This window comes from Mercenaria mercenaria, chromosome 12 (assembly GCF_021730395.1).
Source record: "Mercenaria mercenaria strain notata chromosome 12, MADL_Memer_1, whole genome shotgun sequence".
Lineage (NCBI taxonomy): Eukaryota > Metazoa > Mollusca > Bivalvia > Venerida > Veneridae > Mercenaria > Mercenaria mercenaria.
Window position 1 is genome coordinate 31,480,357 of NC_069372.1, and position 21,186 is coordinate 31,501,542.

At 36.7% G+C, this 21,186-nt stretch overlaps 1 protein-coding gene across 1 annotated transcript in view; it reads right to left on the reverse strand.

Moving 5' to 3' along the window:
- Positions 1-21,186, reverse strand: part of LOC123533211 (ATPase MORC2A-like) — a 361,550-nt gene that overhangs the window by 286,928 nt on the left and 53,436 nt on the right. The window contains 2 exon segments of the mRNA XM_053519548.1: positions 338-446; positions 16,125-16,215. Coding sequence (XP_053375523.1) covers positions 338-446; positions 16,125-16,215 — 200 coding nt within the window.

Below are 21,186 nucleotides of genomic sequence, written 5' to 3' on the forward strand. Positions count from 1 at the left end.
ACATTTCAACCTGTGGTTGCAGCGAAATACTCGGACAAGAAATGTGGGACAGACGGACGAACAAAGCGGCGGCTATAAGCTTCCCCATTCATGGGGGATAATAAATTGAAGTTGTTCCAGTATTTGAGTTTCTTCCCCTCTGAAAAAGAAGTTTATTTCCATAATATCTGATCAAGACCTTTATATTTTTACTATTTAGATGAGCAATTGTTTAGAAATAATTTTTTTCCACAATTTTTCACAACCAAGCAAAGCAAATTTTTCTTGAATTGAGGCAACCTAGGCAGGATTAACAAATTTCATATAAAAGCATCCTTCTCAAAGCTTAAAATCATACCTCTTCTATTTTCTCCTCTGTATGAAACGTTCTAGACAGGAACAGACAGGTCTGTGTAGAGTTCTTTTTTGTAAATATCATCATATCATTACCTATCCTCATGGAGCCACTGTTGAAGATGACAAGAAAATCATGAAAGTTCCATTTACTGTCACTGACATTGTTATTACCAGAAGTGAAATTATCATGTATTATTGGACTGAAAACAATATCAATATTTTGAACATGTAAAATTTCACTAATGACTGATACAAGCAACTGAAGCTTCTAAAACAGTTCTAGAGCTATCACTAAAAGCCATTAAAGTGACTAACCCACACATTGTGATTTGTGATTTTTAAAATAATTTATCACCTAAAGGTAAAATGCCACCACTGTTTCATATATTTACATGAAACATAATGGTTGACCAGTTTTTAGTTACCACAATTACTGGAACATTTGAGTTTTTGTAGTTTTTCTCATTAACTTTTAAAAACCGTTGCAACGCTTTATTTTTGTAAACACTGATAAATATAGAAGGAGACGTGAAGTATTTTTAGACGCTATCATCACGTGGGCAGCAAACCAAAAATGCGCATGCAGTTTGAGGGTTCAGTTTATAAACTCTACCAATTAGGAAAATCAACATGAATTACTTTGCTTTTTTTAGGTAATAACCACTATCAAACTGAATAACATTACCTTAAACAACCGACCGTTCCATTATTAAAAGTACAAAAACATCGCTGACCTCCAAACTGAACCATAGGTAGCACACAGTGTTATGGCATTTAGAAGTGACAACAAAAGAATAACATAAAGTTAAGTCAATACACTAAGTTTACGATTAAGAAAGCGATTCCTCGTTGGCCAAGCGGTTACGGTCTTCGTATTATATACCCATTTGTCAGGAGTTTGATCCCCATTTTCTTTCAGTTGCATTGCATACTTTGTGTAAGTTGGTATTTCTCTGCTTTCTAATTTATTGTCTTGTTTCTTATTTTAATATAAAATTAGTAGTATCTTTAAATCAATCAGCTGGGCAATGCTTTTGTTAAAGTGAAGTGTAAGTTTGTTATGAAAAATAAGGCCAAAATATTACCAGAGATTTTCAGACAAAAGAAAAACTAGAAACAAGAGGGTCATGATGAACCTGAATTGCTCACCTGAGTAATATGAGCCACAGGTTTAAAATGGCACACTGATGCTAAAATATTAGAAAGGCGGTCAGTAGGTCACATTCATGGCCACTGAAAGTCAGTTTTAAGATCGGTGTGCAAAACTGTACATGTCATCCAAATTTCAAGGCTGAATCTTAAACAAGAGGGCCAAGATGGCCCTAGGTCAATCACCTGAGAAACCATAACAGTGTAAACATGATTGACCTAGTGATTTCATGGAAACAAATATTCTGGCCAATTTTCATTAAAATTGGACCAGAAATGTGGTCTCTTGAGTTTAAACAAGTTTTTTCTTGGATATGACCTAGTCACCTAGTTTTTGATCCCAGATGACTCATTCAAACTCGACCTAGATCTTATCAAGGCAATCATTCTGACCAAAGGACATCGGACATTATGCTAGGGATTTTGCCCTAAGTTCAATGCTATTTCTTGACTTCAATAGCTGATAGTTTTATATAATGGCTTCAAGTACTGATAAATAAGTTATATTCCTATCAAACTGTCACAAAAAATAATTTTATTTCATATTTGTTTTCTTGAAATTCGGACAGTTTGTAACTAAGGGTCGTATTTTTGAAAAATTTAAAATGTGTATTTTTAGTTAAAATAAGCATTGGCTTTTAAGGTATGTCTACTATGAAATATTTTAACACAATAAATAAACTTATACCATGCAGAATATCAGTTTTATTGGCATTTTTAAAAATAAACGAAAAAGAAAATATTAAAGTGGAACAAAACTTTTGGTACCATAACTGTACATACAGTTATTTCCACCCGAGTGCCCATGATAACTGATGCATTGATCATTGCCCAGAGATCCAGATAAGGTTTTGTGCAATTAGTAACGGTACTACCAGATTTTCTGTGAAATTCTTAACGGTACTACCTGATATTTTTTCTAATTAGTAACGGTACTACCTGATATTTTGTGAAATTAGTAATGGTAGTTCCAGATAACAGACAAAAATAAGCATAAGTCATATCATCGGTGAACAGTATCTCACTCAAATAAAAACTCAAAGTAAAACTGTGTAAACTAAAATTACATATATTCAAATCAGTTCATCGATGGAAGTCAGTTAGATTTAACATAATAATACATTACATGTCGTTCTTTTTACCATATAAGACAAAAAATGTGTACAATATTCCAATTAATCACACGGTTATAAAACATTGTTTTTTTGCTCTCGGACATGCTGACAATTAAACAAAGTGTCAAATAGGTAACCGCGGCACTAATTGGCTGAACACAATCGACTGTAGTGTATCGGATAATTTGATTCGCTTCACTCCTCTTGGGAAAATCTCTCAAGTACCTGAAGTAGGAGGAGCTTACATTACGCTATTGGGGTGTGTTTCGTGTATTCCACACTCATCTGACACCGTGCAATTTGTCAACAGTCGAGATAGCGTTGATTAGCGCAACTTGGCGCAGACATGCAATTCGGCTCGATCTTCCTTTGAAATTTGTAATACTGTTTACATGTCGTACTGATACGACCACATTTTAAAATAAATTCGTATTGATACGGCCACATTTTAAAATAAATTCGTATCCGACCCCTAACAAATTCGTAATTACGAAAATACGGCCCTTATCTGGAGCTCTGATTGCCTATTGTTTATTTTCTATACATCTATTGCTATACTGTATTTACACATGTACAATACTGACCGGGCATTATGTGGAGGATTATTATTGAATACATGCAGTGGTGTAGCTGGCCATACATTGGCGTAGTTGGCCTTTTTCAGTTGAAGCGGAGGGGTGCAGGAGACTGCCTATTCCACTGTGGGTTCAGGGCTGTCTTACTTTTAGCATTTTATATTAGTGGAACAGAACTTGACTAGCTAGTATCAACATTTATGTAGATATTCTTGGGGTGTCTGTGTTAGTTCTTTGAGGTCCTTACTAGTATTTCGGTTGGCTTCGAAATAAGTTTCAGAAGTGTGAGCGAATCGATGTTAATTCTGGGGGTGTCAGTGTTAGTTCTGGGCGAGTCAGTATTAGTTCTATGGGTGTCAGTGTTAGTTCTGAAAGCAACTGGGTCAGTTAAGGAGTTGGTTTCTGGTGTAGTTCTGTTAGAGTATAGGATGCTGGATCGAATAAAAGCAAATGTTGTTCTAGGTTCGCTTCAATTGTGTCCTACAAAAGGTAAAAAATTTGCACCAAAGTGGCACTATTCCCATAGAAGTTCATCTACATCTCTTTGTCATGTTTACGTTGAAGACACATATATATGTAATATGTCTAAGCCACTTCCTTGGTTCTTGACTTAAGACAGATGCAGTTGTCTCAATCCTGATGACACTCAATCAATGAACTTAGACTGTCAAGAGGTAACAGATCTGATTGAAAAAAATCATACGATATACTGAAAAGGATCAGTCTGCTTTCTAGCTTGACTTTCTATGTTCGCTATTTATTTAGCTTAGTCTTTTCTATGCTTGAAATATTTACAAAAATGAATAAAGCTGTAGATATGTCAGGTTTAGGAAACACATGCAATAAGTGTCAAATATTTATGTAAAATTCATTTGCTATTTACAAAGGCATGTGAATTTGTTTGTTTGTTTTGGGTTTAACGCCGTTTTTCAACAGTATTTCAGTCATGTAACGGCGGGCAGTTAACCTAACCAGTGTTCCTGGGTTCTGTACCAGTACAAACCTGTTCTCCGCAAGTAAATGCCAACTTCACCACATGAATTATCAGAGGTGGAGGACTAATGATTTCAGACACAATGTCATTTATCAAATAGTCACGGAGAACATACGCCCCGCCTGAGGATCGAACTCACGACCCTGCGATCCATAGACCAACGCTCTTACCTACTGAGCTAAGCGGGCGGGCTTACAAAGGCATGTGAAATATTTTGTTACGTCACTGGGGGGAATGATGTTTAAAACGTAGAAATGCTTTATGTTCAAATTTTAACAGAAAAGAGAAAGAGAAATGTCTACAAAGTCTTCTTTTTTGTTCATAAACTTGTAAAATGAAGTCGCATTTACCTAGAAATGGTCGTCAGCTATCGTTACTATGCAATTTCAGAAGTCTAGCCCTATGTCAGTTTTTCCTTAATTGGATAGGCAATCTGAATAGGAAAATGTCCGAGGTCCTTTCGTGAAGATCAATTGAACAAGAGGGCCATAATGGCCCTATATTGCTCACCTGTTATAATTGCACTTGAGGACAAGAAGTTCCTCAGAAAAAATATCTAAGTCGAAGGACAGGAACAAACAAGAGCTGTCACTAATGGTGACAAATGCCCCCACAGCACCTTGACCTTTGACCTGGTGACCCCAAAGTCAGTAGGGGTCGTGTACTCAATAAGTACTATCAGCATGTGAAGTTTGAAGGTCCTGGGTGCAGTGGTTCGCTTGTAAAGTGCCTTCATGCAAAAAGTTAACGTTGGCCCCTGTGACCTTGACTTTTGACCTGGTGACCCCAAAGTCAGTAGGGTTGGTGTACTCATAAAATACTATCAGCATGTAAAGTTCGAAGGTCCAGGGTGAAGTGGTTCGCGAGTAAAGTGCCTTCATGCAAAAAGTTAACGTTGGCCCCTGTGACCTTGACCTTTGACCTGGTGACAGTAGGGGTGGTGTACTCAATAAGTACTATCAGCATGTGAAGTTTGAAGGTCCTGGGTGCAGCGGTTCAACTAGTAAAGTGCCTTCATGCAAAAAGTTAACATTGGCCCCTGTGACACTGACCTTTGACCTCAAAGTCAGTAGGGGTGGTGTACTCAAGTACTATCAGCATGTGAAGTTTGAAGGTCCTGGGTGCAGTGGTTCGCGAGTAAAGTGCCTTCATGCAAAAAGTTACTCAATAAGTACTATCAGCATGTGAAGTTTGAAGGTCCTGGGTTAAGTGGTTCTCGAGTAAAGTGCCTTCATGTAAAAAGTTAATGTTAGCCCCTGTGACCTTGACCTTGGACCTGGTGACCCCAAAGTCAGTAGGGGTAGTGTACTTAATAAGTACTATCAGCATGTGAAGTTTGAAATTCCTGGGTGCAGTGGTTCGCGAGTAAAGTGCCTTCATGCAAAAAGTTAACGTTGGCCCCTTGTGACCTTGACCTTTGACCTCAAAGTCAGTAGGGGTGGTGTACTCAAGTACTATCAGCATGTGAAGTTTGAAGGTCCTGGGTGCAGTGGTTCGCGAGTAAAGTGCCTTCATGCAAAAAGTTAATGTTGTGAAGAACTAACTAACGAACGAACGGACAGTTGAAAACTAATATGCCTCCCTTCGGGGGCATAAAAAGGGAAGAAATTTAACCAAAAACAAAAAAATTCTTACAAGGTACAGATATGTCAAAATACACCTAACAATTGGAGGTACCATCCATGTTGTACCACAGAAAAGTGGTCTCGGTTTTTCCCTACAGCCAATAATAAAAAAGTTACAAAATAAGCTATTTATAGTAACGTAAAAGGGAAGTAATTAAAACTAGAAATGTGTCCATGGGACACAGATGCCCCCACTACATGACAGTAGTCAGGGGACAGAACTCCTACAATACTGAATGAATCCGGATGCGAAACCCCAGGTGCACAACTACACATGCTGACCAACATTCCTGTAAACTTTGGTGATTCCAGGTCAAATACTTTTGGGGCTATGCGCGACACAACATTAAAATGACCAATTTTTTACTAAGTCAGGGGCCATAACTCCTACATGACCGGATGAATCCAGACGCGAAACCCAAGGTGCACAACTACACATGCTGACCAACATGCCTGTAAAGTTTTGTGACTCTAGGTCATATACTTTTGGAGCTAGGCACGACACAACATTAAAATGACCAATTTTTACAAAGTCAGGGGCCATAACTTCTACATGACTGCATGAATCCGGACGTGAAACCCCAGGTGCACAACTACACATGCTGACCAACATTCCTGTAAACTCTGGTGATTCTAGGTCAAATACTTTTGGAGCTAGGCATGACACAACATTAAAATGACCAATTTTTACAAAGTCAGGGGCAATAACTTCTACATAACTGAATGAATCCGGACGCGAAACCCCAGGTGCAAAACTACACATGCTGACCAACATTCCTGTAAAGTATTGTGACTCTACGTCAAATACTTTCAGAGCTATGCGCGACACATTTTCGGAAGGACGGACGGACAGACGGACGGACAAGAGCAAATCTATATGCCCCCCCCCCAAAAGTGGGGACATAAAAAAATATTGTAAGTGCACAAAAGAAGGATCTGCCAAATAAATCTGTTGACATAAATGAAATTTCAGATCAGTATCTTCATTAGTTATGGAGATACACCCATTTTAATTTGAAATAAAGGAGGTAATCTGACATAAAATCAGTCCACAGTTATCTTACCCTGATTCCAACTAATGACAATAATGAAATTTCAAATAAGTGCTATAAGTACTTACTGACATAAATCCATTTTGATTACAATAAGGGGAGGTAATCAGATATAAAATAACCCTGAGGCCTACGATTGGATCTGATTCGTCATGGCATACATGTCAAGTTTCCCGGATGGTCCGGGAGTCTCACGGATTTTTTGTCCATTTCCCGGACATACGGAAATCAATTATTTCTCCCGGAAATCCAAAATTCCAAGCTAATGGTTTCCTATATCAAACTTAATCCCTAATTACACACTGTGCCTGACGTAATTTTCCACTCTACTGGTATATTGATAAGAGTTTAACAAGGTCACGCACTGATGACATTCTGCAAACAGGTGTGTACTGTGCTATTTTTAGATTGTGTTAATTGGCGATTGCTGATACTGACATAATATGATGATAATACAGGAACTTGTTTATTGAAGATTTTAAGTGTGAAAAGAGATATTTTGAGGATACATTTGAGTAGATTAAAGAGCCGACCTTTATTGGATTGATGGCAATCATTACCACTGATGGAGAAAACAACTAGAGATAGGTTATAACATTCTTTCAACAGCTATGATTTTCAATTTCATTTTGATGAGTAAAAAGTATTTTTCAGTATAGATTCAAAAGGGTGAAATAGATTTATTTCCATTCAGTGTTAGCTTCTGTTCATTTGCAAAAAATCTAAGAATGTAAAAAAAAAAAACCTGCAGATTATTCACATTAAAGAAACTCGCCAGTATAAAATTTCATCCAAATTCCAATTCCTCTGCTGAAACCATACTGTAATAACTGAATAAAGTTACTATAAATCTATATATAATTTTTTGTTTACATTGCAGAATTTCTAAAATGAACTTTTCCAATCTTTCATTTTGGACAGTACTGGTAACTGTTAAAAGCTAAGGGTGCTTACAAAAAAGATACTGATATATGGCAAACAGTGCAGATCATGATCAGACTGCATGGACAATTTACACTCGTCGCAAAGGCAGAATCAATCGTATTCAACAGGATTAAGATTAAAATGTTTTAAAATGCAACTTGATCACCTAAAAACATTGATCAGATCTTATCTGTTATACAGTTTTATAGAATCGACCAAAAATTTCCTAAAAAATGCTCGTCGAAAATATCTCCTGGATTTTCATCAAATATCCTGGATTTTCAACTGAAATCTCCTGGAAAATTGTCCACGGAACTTGACATGTATGTCATGGATTCCAAGATTTATTGTTGTTGAAGATATTTTGGAAGTTTATATCAAATAAAACCATAAATGAAGTCTCTATATGGCTGCAAAAGCCAAAATAGCAAATTTTGGACCTTTAAGGGGCCATAACTCTGGAACCCATGATGGAATCTGGCCAGTTCAATGAAGGAACCAAGGTCTTGTGGTGATACAAGTTGTGTGCAAGTTTGGTTAAAATCAAATCATAAATGAAGCTGCTATTTTGCAGACAAGGTCAAAATAGCTAATTTTGGCCCTTTCAGCGGCCATAACTCTTGAACCCATGATGGGATCTGGCCAGTTCAAGAAAGGAACCAAGATCTTATGGTGACACAAGTTTTGTTCAAGTTTAATTAAATTCAAATCATAAATGAAGCTGCTATTGTGTAGACAAGGTCAAAATAGCTAATTCTGGCCCTATCAGGGGCCATAACTCTGGAACCCATAATGGAATGTGGCCAGTTCAAGAAAGGAAGCAAGATCCTGTGGTGATACAAGTTGTGTGCAAGTTTGGTTAAAATCAAATCATAAACTAGAAAATGCTTTTGTAAAAAAGCGCATGTCTCCCCAATGCAAAGTCCTATAGGCAAGAAGTCAATAGGGGTCAGGAGCGAAAGTCAAAGAGACACTGATGGTTGGCTGCAATAGGGATCATCTACTTGGCATGTCCAGTCATCCCGCTAAATTTCAACACTCTTGGCCTAGTGGTTCTCAAGTCACTGTTCAGGCTCCTGTGATCTTGACCTTTGATCAAGTGACCTCAAAATAAATAGGGGTCATCTACTCTGCATGTCCAATCATCCTATTAAGTTTCAACATTGTAGGTCAAGTGGTTCTCAAGTTATTTCCAAAAAATGATTTTACATGAACAGTCCACTGTGACCTTGACCTTTAATTGACTGACCCCAAAATCAATAGGGGTCATCTACTCTGCATGACCAATCATCCTATGAATTTCAACATTCTGGGTCAAGTGGTTCTCAAGTTATTGATCGGAACTGGTTATCAATGTTCAGGCCCCTGTGACCTTGACCTTTAACGGAGTGACCCCAAAAACAATAGGGGTCATTAACTCTGCATGAACAATCATCCTATGAAGTTTCAACATTCTGGGTCGAGAGGTTCTCAAGTTATTGATTGGAAATGGTTTTCCATGTTCAGGCCCCTGTGGCCTTGACCTTTAACAGAGTGACCCCAAAATCGTAAGGGGTCATCTACTCTGCATGACCAATCATCCTATGAAGTTTCATCATTCTGGGTCAAGTGGTTCTCAAGTTACTGACCGGAAATGGTTTTCAATGTTCAGGCCCCTGTGACCCTGACCTTTAATGGAGTGATCCCAAAATCGATAGGGGTCATCTACTTTGCATGTACAATCGTCCTATGAAGTTTCAACATTCTTGGTCAAGTGGTTCTCTAGTTATTGATCGGAAATGGTTTTCCATGTTCAGGCCCCTGTGACCTTGACCTTTGATGGAGTGACCCCAAAATCAATAGGGGTCATCTACTCTTCATGACCAATCATCGTATGAAGTTTCAACATTCTGGGTCAAGTGGTTCTCTAGTTATTGATCGGAAATGGTTTTCAATGTTCAGGCCCCTGTGACCTTGACCTTTGACAAAGTGACCCCAAAAACAATAGGGGTTGTCTACTCCAGCAGCCCTACAACCCTATAAAGTTTGAAGGTTCTAGGTCAAATGGTTCTCCAGTTATTGCTCAGAAATGAAGTGTGACGTACGGACTGACGGACAGGGCAAAAAAAATATGTCTCCTGGGGGAGACATAATAAAGCTGCTATTATGCAGACAAGATCAAAAAAGCTAATTTTGGCCCTTTCAGGGGCCATAACTCTGGAACCCATAATGGAATCTGGCCAGTTCAAGAAAGGATCCGAGATCTTATGGAGATACAAGTTGTGTGAAAATTTGGTTAAAATAAAATCATAAATAAAGCTGCTATTGTGCAGAAAAGGTCAAAATAGCTAATTCTGGACCTATCAGGGGCCATAACTCTGCAACTCGTAATGGAATCTGGCCAGTTTAAGCAAGGAACCAAGACTTATGGTGATACAAGTTGTGTGCAAGTTTGGTAAAAATCAATCAAAAATAAAGCTGCTATTGTGCAGACAAAGTCAAAATAACTAATTTTGGCCCTTTCAGGGGCCATAACTCTGGAACCCATAATGGGATCTGGCCAGTTCAAGAAAGGAAGCAAGATCTTATGGTGATACAAGTTGTGTGCAAATTTGGTAAAAATAAAATCATAAATGAAACCACTATCATGCAGACAAGAAATTGTGGACGGACGACAAGTGATCACAAAAGCTCAGGTGAGCTAAAAATACACTAGGTTTTTCTTTGATTTGATCTAGTGACCTAGTTTTTGACCTCAGATGACCCATATTCAAACTCGACCTAGATTTCTTCAAGGCAATTATTCGGACATAATTTTATGAAGATCAATTAAAAAATACAGCCTCTATCGCATACACAATGTTTTTTCGTTGATTTGACCAGGTCCTAATGACTAGTTTTTTACCCAAGATAGCCCATATTCGAACTTGACCTAGATTTTATCAAGGCAATCATTCCAACCAAATTTCATGAAGATCAATTGAAAAATACAGCTTCTATCGCATACACAAGGTTTTTCTTTGATTTGACCTAGCGACCTAGTTTTTGATCCCAGATGACCCATATTTAAACTTGACCTAGATTCCATCAAGTCAATCATTCTGACCAAATTTCATGAAGATCAATTGAAAAATACAGCCTCTATTGCATACACAAGGTTTTTCTTTGATTTGACCTATTGACCTACTTTTTGACTCCAGATGACCCATATTCAAACTCGACCTAGATTTCATCAAGGCAATCATTCTGATTAAATTTCATTAAAATCAATTGAAAAATACAGTCTCTATCGCATACACAAGATTTTTCTACAATTTGACCTAGTGACCTACTTTTTGACCTCAGATGACCCATATTCAAACTCGACCTAGATTTTATCAAGGCAATCATTCTGACCAAATTTCGTGAAGATCAATTCAAAAATACAGCCTCTATAGCATACACAAGGTTTTTCCTTGACTTGACCTAGTGACCTAGTTTTTGACCCCAGATGACCCATTCCCGAACTTGGCCTAGATTTCATCAAGGTAATCATTCTAACAAAATTTCATGAAGATCAGTTTAACAAGAGCTGTCCGTAAGACAGCCAAGCTCGACTATTCGAAATATTGTCCCAGAAGCAGGAAAATATTACCCAAAAAGGTTAAATATTAAAAGAGTTTTAAGTTCAAAAGGGGGCATAATTTGGCCAAAATGCATATCAGTTATGGGACTTGGTGCTATCAACTAGTTTTATAACCCCTAAGGCACATGTGAAGTTTTAATTCAATATCTGCATTAGTTTTGGAGATAGAAACTCGCATGTAAAACTTTAACCAGAATTTTCAAAGTCCAAAAGGGGGCATAATTTGCCCAAAATACATGCCAGAGTTATGGGACTTGACCCAGTGAGGTTGGTAATTGACCTAGAAAAAGAAAAAAAAAGTTTCAAATCTATATGCCTTTTAGTAATTGCTGTATGTACTTGCACGCAAAACTTTAACCAGGATTTTCTAAGTCCAAAAAGGGGAATAATTTGCTCAAAATACATGTAAGAGTTATGGGACTTGATCCAGTGAGGTTAGTAATTGATCTAGAAAAAGAAAAAAATAAGTTTCAAATCTATATGCCTTTTAGTAATAGCTGTATGTACTTGCACGCAAAACTTTAACCAGAATTTGCTAAGTCCAAAAGGGGGCATAATTTGGCCAAAATGAAGGTCAGAGTTATGGGACTTGCTGCTATCAACTAGTTTTATAACCACAAAGACACATGTGAAGTTTCAAATCAATATCTGCATTAGTTTTGGAGATAGTAACTTGCATGTAAAACTTTAACCAAAATTTTCTAAGTCTAAAAGGGGGCATAATTTTCCCAAAATACATGTAAGAGTTATGGGACTTGACCCAGTGGGGTTGGTAATTGATCTAGAAAAAGAAAAAATAAGTTTAAAATCTATATGCCTTTTAGAAAGAGCTGTATGTACTTGCACGCAAAACTTTAACCAGAATTTTCTAAGTCTAAAAGGGGGCATAATTTGGCCAAAATGAAGGTCAGAGTTATGGGACTTGCTGCTATCAACTAGTTTTATAACCCCGAAGACACATGTGAAGTTTCAAATCAATATCTGCATTAGTTTTGGAGATAGTAACTTGCATGTAAAACTTTAACCAAAATTTTCTAAGTCCAAAAGGGGGCATAATTTGCTCAAAATACATGTCAGAGTTATGGGACTTGACCCAGAGAGGTTGGTAATTGACCTAGAAAAAGATAAAATAAGTTTCAAAGCTATATGCCTTTAATTGATGGCTGTATGTACTTGCATGCAAAAACTTAACCAAGGTGTGACGCCGACGCCGACGCCAGGGTGAGTAGAATAGCTAGACTATTCTTCGAATAGTCGAGCTAAAAATACAGCCTCTATTGCATACACACTTGTTTTTCTTCTGATTTCACCTAGTGACCTAGTTTTTGACCCCAGATGACCCATTTTCAAAATTGTCCTAGATTTTATCAAGGTAATCATACTGACCAAAATTCATGAAGATCAATTAAAAAATACAGCCTCTATCGCATACACAAGGTTTTTCTTTGATTTGAACTAGTGACCTAGTTTTTGAACCCAGATGACCCATTTCTGAACTTGGCCTAGATTTTATCAAGGTAATCATTCTGACAAAATTTCATGAAGATCAGTTGAAAAATACAGCCTCTATTGCATACACAAGCTAAATGTTGACAGACAGACAGACGACTGATGCCGGACATCGAGCGATCACAAAAACTCAGGCTCAAACCTTAGACCCTAACATGTGACCTTGACCTTGAGCCGGCATGGCTGACTCATGAGTTCTGCATCAGGTGATCATTTGACCCAAGTTTGATGAAAATCCTTCAAGGGGTTTTGGAGAAACAGAGTGGACACAAAATGGAAGGTTCAAACCTTTTACCCTAAGTTGTGACGACCTTGAGCCGGCAGGGCTGACTCATGAGTTCTACACATCGTCTTGGATAGGTGATCATTTGACCCAGGTTTCATATGAATCCTTCAAGGGGATAAGGAGATACAGAGTGTACACAAACTGGAAGGCTCAAGCCTTTGACCCGGAGTTGTGACCTTGACCTTGAGCCAACATGGTTGACTCATGAGTTCTGCACATCGCCTTAATGAGGTGATCATTTGACCAAAGTTTGATGAAAATCCTTCAAGGGGTTTAGGAGATACAGAGTGGACACAAAGTGGAAGGCTCAAACCTTTTACCCTAAGTTGTGACCTTGACCTTGAGCCGGCATGGCTGACTCATGGGTTCTGCACATCAACTGATGAGGTGATCATTTGACCTAAGTGTTATAAAGTGTTCCTTCAAGGGATTTAGGAGATACAGAGCGGACATGAAATGGAAGGCTAAAACCTTTGACCTGGAGTTGTGACCTTGACCTTGAGCTGACTCATACGTTCTGCACTTTGTCTTGATGAGGTGATCATTTGACACAAGCTTCATGAAAATCCTTCAAGGGGTTTAGGAGATATGGAGCGGACACGAGTGTTAAGGGAGGACAGACGGAAGGACGGACGGATGGAGACCATTCCTATAACCCCCCACCACTCGTGGCAGGGGAATAACAATCTTAGTTAGTAGATGGTCACACAAGGACCATTTGTGTTAAATTATTTTAAAATCAGGCCGTAGTATCACAAGTTTTCAACAATTTTTCAGTCATATAAACTTGTAGCAGTGAGCGCACACTTTATACTGCTGCCTCACTGAAATATCATTTTGTAGACACTTGACATGATACCCCACCCAGTCACATTATACTGACACTGGGCAGACCAGTACTAGTACTATCCTGTTTATGCTGAGCATCACGCCAGGAAGTTACTAGTAATATTTTTCACATCTTTGGTATGACGCGGCCAGGGATCAAACCAAAGACCTCCTGCACTCGAAGCAGATGCTCTACCACTAGGCTACCGAGGCTTTATATCAGATTTTGAAATGATTCAGAACAAAAGTAGTAGTGATATTTGGTCAAAAACAGATTTCAGGTATATTGAAATCATTACATTATATATGGAATAACAAAAAAAACATTTTGATCAACTTATATTACACTTTGCGGGTGCAGACGCTAATCTGATTTTTTTGTCTCAGTATAATAGAAATATTGTCCTACCCACCTACCCATGTGTTTTTATGATATTTTCTAAGTCCAAAAGGGGCAATAATTCTAGCAAAATGCAGGATGGAGTTATGTTTCTTGCTGTACAGAGTCAGCTTATGATGGTGAACAACTGTTGCAAGTTTTAAAGCAATAGCTTTGATAGTTTAGAAAAAAAGCCGACCTAAACACAAAACTTAACCAGGCAACAAAAATCAGATGAGCTAAAAATTGGTAACCGCTTATTATCTCCTGGCACTTCCATTATTTTGTTTTACCTGACCAAGCATGAATTTATGAATTCATCTTTGATGGGCATGAATTCATCTCCAAGCAAACTTTCTTATGACTGGCAGCCCTGAACACAAGAGCTGTCACAGAAGACAGCGCGCTAGACTATTTTGATGATGGATAGTGAAACTGTGCACATCTTAGGGAACTGGAGCTGTCACTGGAGCGTTTAACGACTCTAATGGTGGATGGAGATATTGCACAATAGCTTGGGTCTGTGTCAAAAATATTAAATAAGAGAGGTAAAGATAAAGTGTATTAAAACACTATATAAGTATAATTCTAAGCAAAAAGGTGGCATAATTCATAAAATTGTGGTGTAAGAGTTATGCACCTGGTGTCATATGATGTGGGTGATGATGTGGAACAACTACTTCAAATTTGAATTAAATCCATTTCCTAATAACTGAGATATAGTGAAATGCATCAAAATTAACACAAAATTCTAAGTGAAAAGGGGGCATAATTCCTGAAAAATTGGTGCCAGAGTTATGAACCTTGTGTCATATGATGTGGGTGGTAAAGTGGAACAACTATTTTAAGTCTGAATCAAATCCATTTAGTAATAATTGAGATAAAGTGAAAGTGCACCAAATTTTTAACATGAAATTCTGAGTAAAAAGGGGGGATAATTCAAGAAATATTGGTGCCAGAGTTATGACTCTTGTGCCATATGATGTGGGTGATGATGAGGAACAACTATTTTAAGTTTGAAGCAAATCCATCAAGTGATAACAGAGATAAAGTGAAAGTGCATCAAAACTTTAACTTGAAATTTTAAGTATAAAAGGGGGATAACTCATAAAATACTGGTGTCACAGTTATGCCCCTTGTGTTAAATGATGTAGGTTGTGATGATGAACAATTATTTTAAGTTGAATCAAATCCCTTGTGAAATAACAGAGACATAATGAAAATGTATCAAATTTAACATAAAATTCTAAGTAAAAAGGTGGCATAATTCATGAAAAATTGGTGCCAGAGTTATGGACCTTGTGTCATATGATGTGGGTGATGATGTGGAATAACTGTCTTAAGTTTGAATCAAATTCATTAAATAATAACTAAGATAAAGTGAAAGTGCACCAAAACTTTAACCAGAAATTCTAAGTGAAAAGTGGGGATAATTCATGAAATATTGGTGCAAGAGCTATGACCCTTGTGCCATATGATGTGGGTGATGATGAGGAAGAACTATTTTAAGTTCGAAGCAAATCCATCAAGTAATAACAAAGATAAAAGAGAAAGTGCATCAAAACTTTAACCAAAGTGTGGACGCGGAAGGACACTGACGCCGACGCCGTGTCGAGTAGGATAGCTCTCCATACTTTGTATAGTCGAGCTAAAAATGTTTCACAAAGCACATATAAGTATGCAAACAATAAGAGTCATATCAATAAATTGCTTGTTATTTTACCAACAAGAAATAGAAGAAAACTTACGATTTTAGACCATTCCCATACATGCCAATCAAATGATCATCCAGATTACGCTTGTTTGAACGGCCAAATGTTATAATGTCAGACGTTTCACCTAAAATTAAAACGTGTTAAAAACTTTGTTATTACATAATCACAGTGTCAATCCATAACGGATACCTCATTGCGCAATTTACTGTGCCCAGTACCTCGAAGCGTAGGCACTGGAGCTTCGCAACTAAAAAACAAGCGAGTTGTCAAGAACCACAGACATAGTAAATAAAAGTTTGCTGTTTTTTCACAATAAATGTCAGGAAGTGTGCCTTCACTGAACTTGCTATATATATTTCTTATGAATACATGGCTAAAAATGAAACTTTAACAATTAAATTTCATAAAATAGTGAAAGCAACTGACAGGTGTAAGCTGGAGTGCAGTGAACACTCAGATTTTTCTACATTATTTCGATACATGTCACGTTTTCGTCAAGCTCATTGGTGCTGACACCTTCCCAGTATACATACTTAACTTGTAATAATAAACGATCCGTGCTGTCATTTGAAGAGCTACAGCAACATGCAAATTGAATTCAAACGAAATGGCAACGGCACAGGAGTCCTTTAAAAATTGCACCGGAGTGCTTTAAGCGTGTGATGTTCAGTTTAGTGAGCTTAACTGCCTATGTACAAGTGTTTTAATATTGATGGTATTTATGCATTGTGGACATTTCGGCCAAAGTTAGTATTGTCATTTTTGGTTTCTTTTGAAACATGCACTGAAGTTTTTGCCCCAAACATTTGACAGTTTAAAGACAAACTGCCAGTTTTTCCTCTAATGTTACATAATGCATTTTACAAAACTTGCATGATGTCAGAAAGTCGCATATATAAGCGGTGCTAAATGACGAAAACTGTGCACTAATGGAGTTTTATTTTTTACAGTTGTTAATTTCTCGAAAATGCAATTTTGCTATTCTTGTTTCATGAACTTTCCCTTTCTGACTGTATTCTGTTGCGTTGTTTTTGCACTTACAACAAATTAATAATCGAAGTTCATACACTCAGTATGTCTTTGTCTCTTGTTATAATCACGTAACTATTTAAATTTTATATGTGGTCATTAGCACCACATCATTCTGTCATTTATGTGCAACAGAAGACGTGTATTTCATATAATTTCGTATGTTAATATAACAGTGTTTTGTATGTAATAACCCCGTGGTGTCGAGAAAGTTCCTCGAAAAATGAGATACAAAGCCTGTCATTTTATAATTATAATCAGACTACTATGTGGGAAATCAATTTATGGCTTTTCCGTACTTCCTGAACTGGAAACTTGTTACTGGATATAGTAACTTTTTTCACTGGCCCAGTGCATGAGAGTATACATGGCGTGATTAAATGAGAAATGCCAATTTAAAGTTAGACGTGTTTAAAAACAAATTTCTATTGTTCCGATTTTTTAATGTCATAACAAAATTGTTATTTAACACTTCAAATTTTTTTTTCAAAGCTTCCCAAACTGGAAATGTAACTTCCCAATCGGCAATCGGAAAATAGATATGTATATTTACATTGAATTTGTATTCAGTCATAATTATGACCCCCTTTCCACTCAGTTTTTTGTTATTTGCCTAACTTAAGTACTCTTTGAAATATAGAGTTATATTTTGTTAATTTTTGAAAAACAGTAATTTCAATCAGCATGCCCATTCACGCACTGCAGTACGTGAATCACGCACAAAATATCAAATGCACGCATAAAAATCTCTTCTTTGGGGTACGTGCACGCAGAGATTCCGAACTCCTATGTTCAGCTGCCAAATCGCTGTTTATTTCAGCGTGCACTTGCCAATTGTTTGGTACGGTCTAAATTTGAGACTAAAACACAGATCCGGTCCAGGGACGTGAGAATTTCGTTTCCAACACCTAATTCTCAGCTGCATAGAGGGGTATGGTGAGTATTTTAGTCAGACGTCACACAGGTCTTGTGCAAAAAAAGGTACGGATACGAAATGCAAAAAGGCATTTTAGCTTTTACGAACTCAGCAAAAGGTTAATTAACAGTTTTATTTCGATATTTAAATGCAATTTTGATACTGTCATTGCATGTCTGTTTTAGTTTGGGCATTATTATTGATTGGAGATTTTTACCAGTTTTCAGTTGACTGTATGTTATTTCGGATGAATCGTGTTCCGTTCACAAAATCGGGAATACATGAACCTTGCTGAAAATTTATTTATATTTAGTATAATATAGGGAGAGGTCCTTTGATTCAGAATTTCCTATCTTAACTTTGGAAAAACATTTTGAATTTTCTAAAATTATCTCATCTGTTATACCCTACCCACGAGAGTTCTGCATGAAAAAAAAAACAAGAGGGCCATGATGGCCCTATATCGCTCACCTGTTATCATTGCACTTGAGAACAAGAAGGTACTCAGAAAAAATATCTAATTCCGAAGGACAGGAACAACAAAGGGAAGAAATTTAACCAAAAAGAAAAAAAATTCTTACAAGGTACAGATATGTCAAAATACACCTAAAAATTGGAGGTACCATCCATGTTGTACCACAGAAAAGTGGTCTTTGTTTTTCCCTACGGCCAATAATAAAAAAGTTACTAAAAATAAGCTATTTATAGTAATGTAAAAGGGAAGTAATTAAAAAAAAATTATTGTAAGTGAACAAAAGAAGGATCTGCCAAAAAAATCTGTTGACATAAATGAAACTTCAGATCAGTATCTTCATTACTTACAGAGATATACCTATTTTAATTTGAAATAAAGGGAGGTAATTTGAGATAAAACTAGAACTGTCGCAGGAGTGACTCATACCCCCACCATACGGTCTTGTCACAGAAGAATGGCAACCATAAAGAATCTTAAAAATACTTTGGAGTACTTCATCCTGGGCTTCCACATATAAGTAATACTAGTATAATACTAGTATAGTAATACTAGTAAATATATTAAATATATTAAATCTCTAATAGTAGAGATACACTAAAAGTGAATACAAAAAAGTGTCTTACCGACCCATGTTACCACGGAAAAATGTTTTTACTTTTTACATAGGACTTATAATAAAAAAGTTATATAAAATAAAAATACCTAAAATATTGAAAATCTAAAAATAGGATTTCTAAAAATTGACTAATTCCTGGAATTTAAGGGGAAGAAACTCAGTACAAAGGTTAAAAAAGGTTACTTCCTTTTGGCTCTAAGCCAATCAGAATGAGATATAGTGAAAATACATCAAAATTAACCTTAAATTCTAGGTAAAAGGGGACACAATTCAAGAAAAATAGTGTCAGAGTTATGCATCTTGTGTCACATGATGTGGGTGATGAGGTGGAACATCTATTTTAAGTCTGAATCAAATCCATTCAGTAGTAATTGAGATATAGTGAAAATACATCAAAATTAACCTTAAATTCTAAGTAAAAAGGGGCATAATTCATGAAAAATTGGTGTCAGAGTTATGCACCTTGTGTCACATGATGTGGGTGATGAGGTGGAACATCTATTTTAAGTTTGAATCAAATCCATTTTGTAATAATTGAGATATAGTGAAAATACATCAAAATCAACCTTAAATTTAAAGTAAAAGGGGACATAATTCATAAAAAAATTATGTCAGAGTTAAGCACCTTATGTCACATCATCTGGGTGATGAGGTGGAACAACTATTTTAAGTTTGAATCAAATCCATTCAGTAATAACTGAGATATAGTGAAAATACAACAAAATTAACCTTAAATTCTAAGTAAAAGGGGACATAATTCATGAAAACTTGGTGTCAGAGTTATGCACCTTGTGTAACATGATGTGGGCACAGGATGTGGGTGATGAGGTGGAACATCTATTTTAAGTCTGAATCAAATCCATTCAGTAGTAACTGAGATAAAATGAAAATACATCAAAATCAACCTTAAATTCTAAGTAAAAAGGGGCATAATTCATAAAGAAAATGGTGTCAGAGTTATGCACCTTATGTCACATGATGTGGGTGATAAGGTGGAACATCTATTTTAAGTTTGAATCAAATCCATTTAGTAATAACTGAGATATAGTGAAAATACAACAAAATTAACCTTAAATTCTAAGTAAAAGGGGACATAATTCATGAAAACTTGGTGTCAAGAGTTATGCACCTTGTGTCACATGATGTTGGTGATAAGGTGGAACATGTATTTTAAGTTTGAATCAAATCCATTTGGTAATAACTGAGGTAATAGATTTCGGGACGGGACGGGACGGGACGCGACAAAACTGACTCCTATATACCCCCCTCAAACATGTTTGGTGGGGGTATAATCAGTCCATAGTTATCTACCCTGATTGTCTCAGTCCAACTAATGACAATAATGAAATTTCAAATAAGTCCTATAAGTACTTACTGATATAAATCCATTCTGATTACAATCAGGGGAGGTAATCAGATATAAAATAACTCTGGAACGTACAATTGGATCTGATTCATCATGGAATCCAAGACCTATTGTTGTTGAAGATATTTTGGAAGTTTGTATCAAATAAAACCTTATATGAAGTCTCTATATGGCTGCAAAAGCCAAAATATACAATTTTGGACCTTTAATGGGGCCATAACTCTGGAACCCATGATGGAATCTGGCCAGTTCAAGCAAGGAACCAAGATCTTGTGGTGATACAAGTTGTGTGCAAGTTTGGTTAAAATCAAATCATAAATAAAGCTGCTATTGTGCAGACAAGATCAAAATAGCTAATTTTGGCCCTTTCAAGGGCCGATTCTCTGGAAACCATTAAGGGATATGACCAGTTCAAGGAAGGAACCAAGATCTTATGGTGACACAAGTTTTGGGCAAGTTTGATTAAATTCAAATCAAAAATGAAGCTGCTATTGTGCAGACAAGGTCAAAATAGCTAATTATGTCCCTTTCAGGGGCCATCACTCTGGAACCCATAACGGAATCTGGCCAGTTCAAGAAAGGAACCAATATCTTATGGTGATACAAGTTGTGTGCAAGTTTAGTTCAAATAAAATCATAAATGAAGCTGCTATTGTGCAGACAAGGTCAAAAAAGCTAATTCTGGCCCTTTCA